At 41.7% G+C, this 13,194-nt stretch overlaps 1 protein-coding gene across 1 annotated transcript in view; it reads left to right on the top strand.

Annotated features, from left to right (window-relative positions):
• Positions 1 to 13,194, top strand: part of GBE1 (1,4-alpha-glucan branching enzyme 1) — a gene marked incomplete in the record, with an annotated part of 419,714 nt that overhangs the window by 257,450 nt on the left and 149,070 nt on the right. Inside the window, 1 exon segment of the mRNA XM_053705194.1 lies at positions 818 to 989. Within this exon segment, the coding sequence (XP_053561169.1) occupies positions 818 to 989 (172 nt within the window).

The raw sequence follows: 13,194 nt of genomic DNA, 5'->3' as shown, positions 1-13,194 counted from the left end.
CGCAATAAAGTAGCTATAGTGGGAATCTTAGTAGATACTTTATAAGGTATGTTACTCTGTGAGGTGGTGCGGTACTGTTATGGCCGGTAAATGAGTAAAATCCATCACGTATAACAAGTATCTCATGACATTTAAGTTATTAGTTACGTATAGCTCAGCAAGTTATACGATTACATGGGAATACATAGTGCTACATTCAAAATGAGGCCTACTGATTGTAATGGTTCTGAGAATAAGATTAATAGTGTTAATCCCAGATATGAAAGTATAAAAGCTGATGAGAGTATAAACAGTAAACATCAATCAAACATCATGTCTAGTGAACTATCACTTATTATATACCTTGTGCCAACACTGAACTGTGTCAAGTAGCCTAAACATAGGTCATTGGTTACATGTAACAATCAAGGGGAATATTCTGTATGTTCTTTCTATATAGTCATATGACACCACGTAGGGCATTCCAAAAACATGTCAAACCTCTCCAATCCACAGTGTAAGGAGCCTCAAACCGGGGAGACCTATGTATGTGAGTGTGTATGTGTGTGTGTATATATATATATATATTATTATTATTATTATTATTATTATTATTATTATTATTATTATTTTTTGCATGTGCTTGCTTGGAAGTTGTTAGTAGTCCTTCTTTGCTGTGATGCTTTGCCATCTGTATTTTATTGAATATACATACTGAAATATAGCTAATCCACAGCTCTAGAATGCGTCCAGTATAAATTGAGTAATTATTCTCCTTGAGTGCTAATTTTGTAAAAGAAAGTAGCTAAAAGTAAACATTATTGTGTTTTATTCCAAGGCTCTTGTTGGAGACAAATCTCTGGCGTTCTGGCTTATGGATGCTGAGATGTATTCAAATATGAGTGTTTTGTCTCCACTCACTGCTGTCATTGATCGTGGAATTCAGCTTCATAAGATGATACGTCTGATAACTCATAGTCTTGGAGGTGAAGGTTATCTTAATTTTATAGGTAGGTAGCTCTGATCAGATTGTAACTTGTTTGCTTTTCATTTGGTTTTTAAAACAATTTTTAGATATTTATGTTAAATCTTTCATGTTTCCATATAAAATCTCAAAACACCTAATTTCTCCAACATAGGTGTGTCCGGTCCACGGCGTCATCCTTACTTGTGGGAATATTCTCTTCCCCAACAGGAAATGGCAAAGAGTCCCAGCAAAGCTGGTCACATGATCCCTCCTAGGCTCCGCCCACCCCAGTCATTCTCTTTGCCGTTGCACAGGCAACATCTCCACGGAGATGGTTAAGAGTTTTTTGGTGTTTAAATGTAGTTTTTATTCTTCAATCAAGTGTTTGTTATTTTAAAATAGTGCTGGTATGTACTATTTACTCTGAAACAGAAAAAAGATGAAGATTTCTGTTTGTAAGAGGAAGATGATTTTAGCAGAAGTTACTAAAATCGATTGCTGTTTCCACACAGGACTGTTGAGATGAAGTAACTTCAGTTGGGGGAAACAGTTGGCAGACTTTTCTGCTTAAGGTATGACTGGCCATATTTCAAACAAGACTATGTAATGCTGGAGGGCTGTCATTTCCCCTTATGGGGACCGGTAAGCCATTTTCTTAGTTAAATAAAAGAATAAAGGGCTTCATAAGGGCTTAAAAAACTGGTAGACATTTTTCTGGGCTAAAACGATTGCTTTGCTAGGCATATTTTGCAGATTCTAACTATTAATGGTTATTATAATCTTGAGGATTGTTTAGAAAAACGGCAGGCACTGTGTTGGACACCTTTTTCAGATGGGGGCCTTTTCTAGTTATAGACAGAGCCTCATTTTCGCGCCACTAATGCGCAGTTGTTTTTGGAGAGCAAGGCATGCAGATGCATGTGTGAGGAGCTAAGAATCACTGAAAAAGCTTATAGAAGGCATCATTTTGTATCGTATTCCCCTCTGGGCTTGGTTGGGTCTCAGCAAAGCATATAGCTGGGACTGTATAGGGGTTAAATGTAAAAACGGCTTAATTTAAGGGTTAAAGCTCTGAAATTTGGTGTGCAATACTTTTAATGCTTTAAGACACTGTGGTGAAATTTTGGTGAATTTTGAACAATTCCTTCATACTTTTTCACATATTCAGTAATAAAGTGTTTTCAGTTTGAAATTTAAAGTGACAGTAACGGTTTTATTTTAAAACGTTTTTTGTGCTTTGTTGACAAGTTTAAGCCTGTTTAACATGTCTGTACCATCAGATAAGCTATGTTCTATATGTATGAAAGCCAAGGTGTCTCCCCATTTAAATTTATGTGATAATTGTGCCATAGTGTCCAAACAAAGTAGGGACAGCAATGCCACAGATAATGATATTGCCCAAGATGATTCCTCAAATGAGGGGAGTAAACATGACACTACATCATCCCCTTCTGTGTCTACACCAGTTTTGCCCACACAAGAGGCCCCTAGTACATCTAGTGCGCCAATTCTTATTACCATGCAACAATTAACGGCTGTAATGGATAACTCTATAGCAAACATTTTATCCAAAATGCCTACTTATCAGAGAAAGCGCGATTGCTCTGTTTTAAACACTGAAGAGCAAGAGGACGCTGATGATACCTGTTCTGACATACCCTCACACCAATCTCAAGGGGCCATGAGGGAGGTTTTGTCTGAGGGAGAAATTTCAGATTCAGGAAAAATTTCTCAACAAGCTGAACCTGATGTTGTGACATTTAAATTTAAATTAGAACATCTCCGCGCACTGCTTAAGGAGGTATTATCTACTCTGGATGATTGTGACAATTTGTTCATTCCAGAGAAATTATGTAAGATGGACAAGTTCCTAGAGGTTCCGGTGCCCCCCACGCTTTTCCTATACCCAAGCGGGTGGCGGACATAGTAAATAAGGAGTGGGAAAGGCCCGGCATACCTTTTGTTCCCCCCCCTATATTTAAGAAATTATTTCCTATAGTCGACCCCAGAAAGGACTTCTGGCAGACAGTCCCCAAGGTCGAGGGGGCGGTTTCTACTCTAAACAAACGCACTACTATTCCTATCGAAGATAGTTGTGCTTTCAAAGATCCTATGGATAAAAAATTAGAGGGTTTGCTTAAAAAGATTTTTGTTCAGCAGGGTTACCTTCTACAACCAATTTCATGCATTGTTCCTGTCACTACGGCAGCGTGTTTCTGGTTCGAGGAACTAGAAAAATAGCTCAATAAAGAATCTTCGTATGAGGAGGTTATGGACAGAGTTCAAGCACTTAAATTGGCTAACTCTTTTATTTTAGATGCCGCTTTGCAATTAGCTAGATTAGCGGCAAAAAATTCAGGGTTTGCTATCGTGGCGCGCAGAGCGCTTTGGCTAAAGTCTTGGTCAGCGGATGTGTCTTCCAAGACAAAATTGCTTAACATTCCTTTCAAGGGTAAAACATTATTTGGACCTGATTTGAAGGAGATTATTTCAGACATCACTGGGGGAAAGGGCCACGCCCTCCCACAGGATAGGTCTTTTAAGGCTAAAAATAAACCTAATTTTCGTCCCTTTCGCAGAAACGGACCAGCCTCTAATTCTACATCCTCTAAGCAAGAGGGTAATACTTCACAACCCAAACCAGCCTGGAGACCAATGCAAGGCTGGAACAAGGGTAAGCAGGCCAAGAAGCCTACCACTGCTACCAAAACAGCATGAAGGGATGGCCCCCGATCCGGGACCGGATCTGGTGGGGGGCAGACTTTCTCTCTTTGCTCAGGCTTGGGCAAGAGATGTTCAGGATCCTTGGGCACTAGAAATAGTTTCTCAAGGTTATCTCCTGGAATTCAAGGAACTACCCCCAAGGGGAAGGTTCCACAGGTCTCAATTATCTTCAAACCAAATAAAAAGACAGGCATTCTTACATTGTGTAGAAGACCTGTTAAAAATGGGAGTGATTCATCCAGTTCCAATAAGAGAACAAGGGATGGGTTTTTATTCCAACCTGTTCATAGTTCCCAAAAAAGAGGGAACATTCAGACCAATTTTGGATCTCAAGATCCTAAACAAATTTCTCAAGGTTCCATCGTTCAAAATGGAAACTATTCGAACGATCCTACCTACTATCCAGGAAAATCAATTTATGACTACCGTGGATTTAAAGGATGCGTACCTACATATTCCTATCCACAAGGAACATCATCAGTTCCTGAGGTTCGCTTTTCTGGACAAGCATTACCAGTTTGTGGCACTTCCATTCGGATTAGCCACTGCTCCAAGGATTTTCACAAAAGTACTATGGTCCCTTCTAGCGGTTCTAAGACCAAGGGGCATTGCAGTAGTACCTTACTTGGACGACATCCTGATTCAAGCGTCGTCTCTGTCAAAAGCAAAGGCTCATACGGACATCGTCCTAGCCTTTCTCAGATCTCACGGATGGAAGGTGAACAAAGAAAAAAGTTCTCTGTCCCCGTCAACAAGAGTTCCCTTCTTGGGAACAATAATAGATTCCTTAGAAATGAGGATTTTTCTGACAGAGGTCAGAAAATCAAAAATTCTAAGCTCTTGTCAAGTACTTCATTCTGTTCTTCGTCCTTCCATAGCGCAGTGCATGGAAGTAATAGGATTGATGGTTGCAGCAATGGACATAGTTCCTTTTGCACGAATTCATCTAAGACCATTACAACTGTGCATGCTCAGACAGTGGAATGGGGATTATACAGACTTGTCTCCGACGATTCAAGTAGATCAAAAGACCAGAGATTCACTCCGTTGGTGGCTGACCCTGGACAATCTGTCCCAGGGAATGAGCTTCCGCAGACCAGAGTGGGTCATTGTCACGACCGACGCCAGCCTGGTGGGCTGGGGCGCGGTCTGGGAACCCCTGAAAGCTCAGGGTCTATGGTCTCGGGAAGAGTCTCTTCTCCCGATAAACATTCTGGAACTGAGAGCGATATTCAATGCTCTCAAAGCTTGGCCTCAACTAGCAAAGGCCAAATTCATAAGGTTTCAATCAGACAACATGACGACTGTTGCATATATCAATCATCAGGGGGAACAAGGAGTTCCCTGGCGATGGAAGAAGTGACCAAAATAATCCAATGGGCGGAGGATCACTCCTGCCACTTGTCTGCAATCCACATCCCAGGAGTGGAAAATTGGGAAGCTGATTTTCTGAGTCGTCAGACATTCCATCCGGGGGAGTGGGAACTCCATCCGGAAATCTTTGCCCAAATAACTCAATTATGGGGCATTCCAGACATGGATCTGATGGCGTCTCGTCAGAACTTCAAGGTCCCTTGCTACGGGTCCAGATCCAGGGATCCCAAGGCGACTCTAGTAGATGCACTAGTAGCACCTTGGACCTTCAACCTAGCTTATGTATTCCCACCGTTTCCTCTCATCCCCAGGCTGGTAGCCAGGATCAATCAGGAGAGGGCCTCGGTGATCTTGATAGCTCCTGCGTGGCCACGCAGGACTTGGTATGCAGACCTGGTGAATATGTCATCGGCTCCACCATGGAAGCTACCTTTGAGACAGGACCTTCTTGTTCAGGGTCCATTCGAACATCCGAATCTGGTTTCCCTCCAACTGACGGCTTGGAGATTGAACGCTTGATTTTATCAAAGCGTGGGTTTTCAGATTCTGTAATAGATACTCGGATTCAGGCTAGAAAGCCTGTAACTAGAAAAATTTACCATAAAATATGGAAAAAATATATCTGTTGGTGTGAATCTAAAAGATTCCCATGGAACAAGATAAAAATTCCTAAGATTCTATCCTTTCTACAAGAAGGTTTGGAGAAAGGATTATCTGCAAGTTCTCTGAAGGGACAGATCTCTGCTTTATCTGTTTTACTTCACAAAAGACTGGCAGCTGTGCCAGATGTTCAAGCATTTGTTCAGGCTCTGGTTAGGATCAAGCCTGTTTACAGACCTTTGACTCCTCCCTGGAGTCTAAATCTAGTTCTTTCAGTTCTTCAAGGGGTTCCGTTTGAACCCTTACATTCCGTAGATATTAAGTTATTATCTTGGAAAGTTTTGTTTTTGGTTGCAATTTCTTCTGCTAGAAGAGTTTCAGAGTTATCTGCTCTGCAGTGTTCTCCGCCCTATCTGGTGTTCCATGCAGATAAGGTGGTTTTGCGTACTAAGCCTGGTTTTCTTCCGAAAGTTGTTTCCAACAAAAATATTAACCAGGAGATAGTTGTACCTTCTTTGTGTCCGAATCCAGTTTCAAAGAAGGAACGTTTGTTACACAATTTGGACGTAGTCCGTGCTCTAAAATTCTATTTAGAGGCTACTAAAGATTTCAGACAAACATCTTCCTTGTTTGTTGTTTATTCTGGTAAAAGGAGAGGTCAAAAAGCGACTTCTACCTCTCTTTCCTTTTGGCTTAAAAGCATTATCCGATTGGCTTATGAGACTGCCGGACGGCAGCCTCCTGAAAGAATCACAGCTCACTCCACTAGGGCTGTGGCTTCCACATGGGCCTTCAAGAACGAGGCTTCTGTTGACCAGATATGTAAGGCAGCGACTTGGTCTTCACTGCACACTTTTGCCAAATTTTACAAATTTGATACTTTTGCTTCTTCGGAGGCTATTTTTGGGAGAAAGGTTTTGCAAGCCGTGGTGCCTTCCATTTAGGTGACCTGATTTGCTCCCTCCCTTCATCCGTGTCCTAAAGCTTTGGTATTGGTTCCCACAAGTAAGGATGACGCCGTGGACCGGACACACCAATGTTGGAGAAAACAGAATTTATGCTTACCTGATAAATTACTTTCTCCAACGGTGTGTCCGGTCCACGGCCCGCCCTGGTTTTTTAATCAGGTCTGATGAATTATTTTCTCTAACTACAGTCACCACGGTATCATATGGTTTCTCCTATATATATTTCCTCCTGTCCTTCGGTCGAATGACTGGGGTGGGCGGAGCCTAGGAGGGATCATGTGACCAGCTTTGCTGGGACTCTTTGCCATTTCCTGTTGGGAAGAGAATATTCCCACAAGTAAGGATGACGCCGTGGACCGGACACACCGTTGGAGAAAGTAATTTATCAGGTAAACATAAATTCTGTTTTTTATGTTGCGTTTTTTTTTATAGTCTGTTACTGTTTTCATTTAAGGTATCCAGACATTATATACTGACTTCAGAAACATTATAGTATGTAATTATGGTTTAAAACCACAGTTTAAATTGATTATATTCTAGCTAGAGAAAGAACATGATACACCAGTCTCTGTTTCGCACAAAGACAGGGACTACAGCGCACTCTTAAAACATTTATTTATGTAAGGGTCAGATAAGGTATAATACCCACCTCATCTGTGATTTTAGATGCTGCTATACCTGAAAAATGGTATCAGCCCCACTAAAAAGCACACCATACATAGAATGTTCAACATAGATCTAACATTCCAAAATACATAAACTATTAAAAAAAAATGTCTATGCACAAAAACAAAGTGACCGGTCACTGTCCACACTAACACCAGAATATGAGAATGTACAGAGAGCTGTAAAATACAGCTAGCATATAGGACACAGATGAAGTCAGCTTCACCCCATCTAAAACCTGGACCCCCCAGAACACTCCAAGGAGGTGAAGCCAGGACAGAAAGTTGCGGGATCTAAGCTTTCAATCTTTGGTCTAATGTGCAGGATAGAATAAGCATAAATAAGAAGCAGCGAAACAGCAATAAAATAAACGAGAGATGAAGCCGAGTACACTACACCCCTACTATACCTAGGACCCCCTTGTAGTAAACAAAGGGGCTATACCTGGGTAGTACACATTCTTGGGGATTTAACCCCTTAAGGACCAGGGCTGTTTTAACACTTTTGTGGTGTTTGTGTTTAGCTGTAATTTTCCTCCCTCTCATTTACTGTTCCCATACAAATTATATATTTATTTATTTTCAGGACAAGAAGGGCTTTCATTACATACCATTATTTGTATCATGTCATATAATTTACTTTTAAAAAAATAATAAAATATGGTAAAAAAAAATAATAAAATCATGTTTTTTTACTTGAAAAATCTTTTATTCATCTACAAAAGCTAATGAAAAAAACTGCTAAATAGATTCAAACTTTTGTCCTGAGTTTAAAAACATCCAGTGTTTACATGCTTTTTTTCTTTTTTTGCAAGTTATAGGGCTATATGTACAAGTAGTACAAGTTTCAATATATATTTTTTTTAAATGTATCAATAGTGACATTGTAACACTGTCACAAACATAATAATTGACTTTTACTATCTGCCTCACATGCCTGGCAGATTGTAACAGCGGTATTTCGGCGGAAGCGATCTCTGATCGCTCCCGCAGCTCGTTTTAAGTCATGATGGTTCAGGACCATCATCAGTCCTCAAGGGGTTAAGTGTCTCAGTAATTTCTCTCTAATACATGTGAGCATAAATCAATAAACAGATACATTGGCAGAAAAAGGATCATACATGTAGGCAAGGGGATGAAGGTTTGTTTTAAACACAAAATCACAGTCCTGTCAGTATATAGAAACATAGAATTTGACGGTAGATAAGAACCAAAAAGGCCTATCAAGTCTACCCATATTACATGTTACTTTTTCCTTAGGATAGCCTTATGCATGTCCCAAGCATTTTTAAATTCCTTTACAGTCTTTGTGTTTACCACCTCAAATGGAAGTTCATTCCATGAATCCACCACCCTTTCTGTAAAAAAATGCTTCCTTAAATTTCTCCTGAATCTGCTACCCTCTAACTTTAGATTGTGACCCCTTGTTTTGGCATTTATTTCTCCTGTTAAGTGTAGTCAGTCCACGGGTCATCCATTACTTATGGGATTATATCTCCTCCCTAACAGGAAGTGCAAGAGGATCACCCAAGCAGAGCTGCTATATAGCTCCTCCCCTCTACGTCATACCCAGTCATTCTCTTGCACCTAACTAATAGATAGGACGTGTGAGAGGACTGTGGTTGTTAAACTTAGTTTTTATTTCTTCAATCAAAAGTTTGTTATTTTAAACAGCACCGGAGTGTGTTGTTTTTTCTCAGGCAGCATTAGAAGAAGAATCTACCTGAGTTTGTGTATGATCTTAGCGGTCGTAACTAAGATCCATTTGCTGTTCTCGGCCATTCTGAGGAGTGAGGTAACTTCAGAACAGGGGACAGCGGGCAGGATTCACCTGCAAGGAGGTATGTTGCAGTATATTATTTTCTAAGGAATGGAATTGACTGAGAAAATACTGCTAATACCGATATAATGTAAGTGCAGCCTTAAATGCAGTAGTAGCGACTGGTATCAGGCTGATATGTATGTATGTTTACACTGAGGTATTTCTGGGGAATGGAACTTCACTAAGAAAATACTGTATACATTTAACTTATATTTGAGCCTCCACTGCAGTGAAAGCGACTAGCAGCAGGCTTATTAATAACATTTCATAATTTTATTTTTAAACGTTTACTGGCATGTTAATCGTTTTTCTCTGAGGTACTTGGTGATAAAACTTTTTGGGCATTACTTTTCCACATGGCTGTCGTTTATTTATGAATAAAATCAGTTTACTGAGCTTCCCCACTGTTGTAATATGAGTGGGAGGGGCCTATTTTGGCGCTTTATTGCGCAGTAAAAATTCAGTCACAGTCTTCCTATTTCTTCCTCCATGATCCAGGACGTCTCTACAGAGCCCAGGGGTCTCCAAAACTAGTTTTGAGGGAGGTAATCACTCACAGCAGACCTGTGAGACTGTGTTTTTGACTGTGATAAAAACGTTTATATTAAATTGTTATCCGTTTTTGGGTACTAAGGGGTTAATCATCCATTTGCTGGTGGGTGCAATCCTTTGCTAACTTAATGCATTTACTGTGAAAATTTGGTTGCTATAACTAATTTTATTCATTGTTATTTCAACTGTGACAGTTTTTTTGTGCTTCTTAAAGGCACAGTAACATTTTTAAATATTGCTTGTAAATGTATTTGAAAAGTATTTTCCAAGCTTGCTAGTTTCATTGCTAGTTTGTTTAAACATGTCTGACACAGAGGAATCTCTTTGTGCAATATGTTTAAAGGCCAATGTGGAGCCTCAAGACAGAGCCAAACCAAGGGCTAGACAGTCTAATTTTCGTGCCTTTCGTAACTTCAAGGCAGGAGCAGCATCAACTTCCTCCGCTCCAAAACAGGAAGGAACTGTTGCTCGCTACAGACAGGGCTGGAAACCTAACCAGTCCTGGAACAAGGGCAAGCAGGCCAGAAAGCCTGCTGCTGCCCCTAAGACAGCATGAAGTGAGGGCCCCCGATCTGGAAACGGATCTAGTGGGGGGCAGACTTTCTCTCTTCGCCCAGGCTTGGGCAAGAGATGTCCAGGATCCCTGGGCGTTAGAGATCATATCTCAGGGATATCTTCTGGACTTCAAAGCTTCTCCTCCAAAAGGGAGATTTCATCTTTCAAGGTTGTCAGCAAACCAGATAAAGAAAGAGGCGTTTCTACGCTGTGTACAAGACCTTTTACTAATGGGAGTGATCCACCCAGTTCCGCGGTCGGAAAACGGACAAGGGTTTTACTCAAATCTGTTTGTGGTTCCCAAAAAAGAGGGAACCTTCAGACCAATCTTGGACTTAAAAATCCTAAACAAATTCCTAAGAGTTCCATCGTTCAAAATGGAAACTATTCGGACAATCTTACCTATGATCCAAAAGGGTCAGTACATGACCACAGTGGATTTAAAGGATGCCTACCTTCACATACCGATTCACAAGGATCATTATCGGTACCTAAGGTTTGCCTTCCTAAACAGGCATTACCAGTTTGTAGCTCTTCCCTTCGGGTTAGCTACGGCTCCAAGAATCTTTACAAAGGTTCTGGGCTCTCTTCTGGCGGTACTAAGCTCCGTACCTAGACGACATTCTGATACAAGCGTCAAGTTTCCAGACTGCCAAGTCTCATACAGAGTTAGTTCTGGCATTTCTAAGGTCACATGGGTGGAAGGTGAACGTAGAAAAGAGTTCTCTATTGCCACTCACAAGAGTTCCCTTCTTGGGGACTCTTATAGATTCTGTAGAAATGAAAATTTACCTGACAGAGGACAGATTAACAAAACTTCTAAATGCTTGCCGTGTCCTTCATTCCATTCAATACCCGTCAGTGGCTCAATGCATGGAGGTAATCGGCTTAATGGTAGCGGCAATGGACATAGTAGCTTTTGCACGCCTGCATCTCAGACCACTACAATTGTGCATGCTAAGTCAGTGGAATGGGGATTACTCAGATTTGTCCCCTATGCTGAATCTGGATCAAGAGACCAGAGATTCTCTTCTATGGTGACTTTCTCGGCCACATCTGTCCAGGGGGATGCCCTTCAGCAGGCCAGATTGGACGATTGTAACAACAGACGCCAGCCTGCTAGGTTGGGGCGCTGTCTGGAATTCCCTGAAGGCTCAGGGATCATGGACTCAGGAGGAGAGACTCCTTCCAATAAACATTCTGGAATTAAGAGCAGTTCTCAATGCCCTTCTGGCTTGGCCTCAGTTAGCAACTCTGAGGTTCATCAGGTTTCAGTCGGACAACATCACGACTGTGGCTTACATCAACCATCAGGGAGGGACAAGGAGTTCCCTAGCGATGATGGAAGTCTCAAAGATAATTCGCTGGGCAGAGTCTCACTCTTGCCACCTGTCAGCGATCCACATCCCAGGCGTGGAGAATTGGGAGGCGGATTTCCTAAGTCGCCAGACTTTTCATCCGGGGGAGTGGGAACTTCATCCGGAGGTATTTGCCCAACTGCTTCGGCGTTGGGGCAAACCAGATCTGGATCTCATGGCGTCTCGCCAGAACGCCAAGCTTCCTTGTTACGGATCCAGGTCCAGGGACCCGGGAGCGGTTCTGATAGATGCTCTGACAGCACCTTGGGTCTTCAACATGGCTTATGTGTTTCCAGCCTTCCCGATGCTTCCTCGATTGATTGCCAGGATCAAACAGGAGAGAGCATCAGTGATTCTAATAGCGCCTGCATGGCCACGCAGGACCTGGTATGCAGATCTAGTGGACATGTCGTCCTGTCCACCATGGTCTCTGCCTCTGAGACAGGACCTTCTGGTTCAGGGTCCTTTCAAACATCCAAATCTAATTTCTCTGAGGCTGACTGCATGGAGATTGAACGCTTGATTCTATCAAAGCGTGGATTCTCGGAGTCAGTGATTGATACCTTAATACAGGCTAGGAAACCTGTTACCAGGAAAATTTACCATAAAATATGGCGTAAATACTTGCATTGGTGCGAATCCAAGAGTTACTCATGGAGTAAGGTTAGGATTCCTAGGATATTGTCTTTTCTACATGAAGGTTTAGAAAAGGGTTTATCTGCTAGTTCGTTAAAGGGACAGATCTCAGCTCTGTCCATCCTTTTACACAAATGTCTGTCAGAAGTTCCAGACGTTCAGGCTTTTTGTCAGGCTTTGGCCAGGATTAAGCCTGTGTTTAAAACTGTTGCTCCGCCATGGAGCTTAAACTTAGTTCTTAACGTTTTACAGGGTGTTCCGTTTGAAACCCTTCATTCCATTGATATCAAGCTGTTATCTTGGAAAGTTCTGTTTTTAATAACCATTTCCTCGGCTCGAAGAGTCTGAGTTATCGGCCTTACATTGTGATTCTCCTTATCTGATTTTTCATTCAGACAAGGTAGTTCTGCGTACTAAACCTGGGTTCTTACCTAAGGTAGTCACTAACAGGAATATCAATCAAGAGATTGTTGTTCCATCATTGTGCCCTAACCCTTCTTCAAAGAAGGAACGACTTCTGCACAATCTGGACGTTGTCCGTGCCCTGAAATTTTATTTGCAGGCAACTAAAGATTTTCGACAAACTTCTTCCCTGTTTGTCGTTTATTCTGGACAGAGGAGAGGTCAAAAGGCTTCGGCTACCTCTCTCTCCTTCTGGCTTCGTAGCATAATACGTTTAGCCTATGAGACTGCTGGACAGCAGCCTCCTGAAAGAATTACAGCTCATTCTACCAGAGCTGTGGCTTCCACTTGGGCCTTTAAAAATGAGGCCTCTGTTGAACAGATTTGCAAGGCTGCAACTTGGTCTTCACTTCACACCTTTTCAAAATTTTACAAATTTGACACTTTTGCTTCTTCGGAGGCTGTTTTTGGGAGAAAGGTTCTTCAGGCAGTGGTTCCTTTCCGTGTAAAGGTCCTGCCTGTCCCTCCCGTCATCCGTGTACTTTTAGCTTTGGTATTGGTATCCCATAAGTAATGGATGACCCGTGGACTG

Source organism: Bombina bombina, chromosome 3 (assembly GCF_027579735.1).
Source record: "Bombina bombina isolate aBomBom1 chromosome 3, aBomBom1.pri, whole genome shotgun sequence".
NCBI classification, from domain to species: Eukaryota; Metazoa; Chordata; class Amphibia; order Anura; family Bombinatoridae; genus Bombina; species Bombina bombina.
Note: the sequence above shows the minus strand (reverse complement) of the source record. Positions and strands in the feature narration are given on the sequence as shown.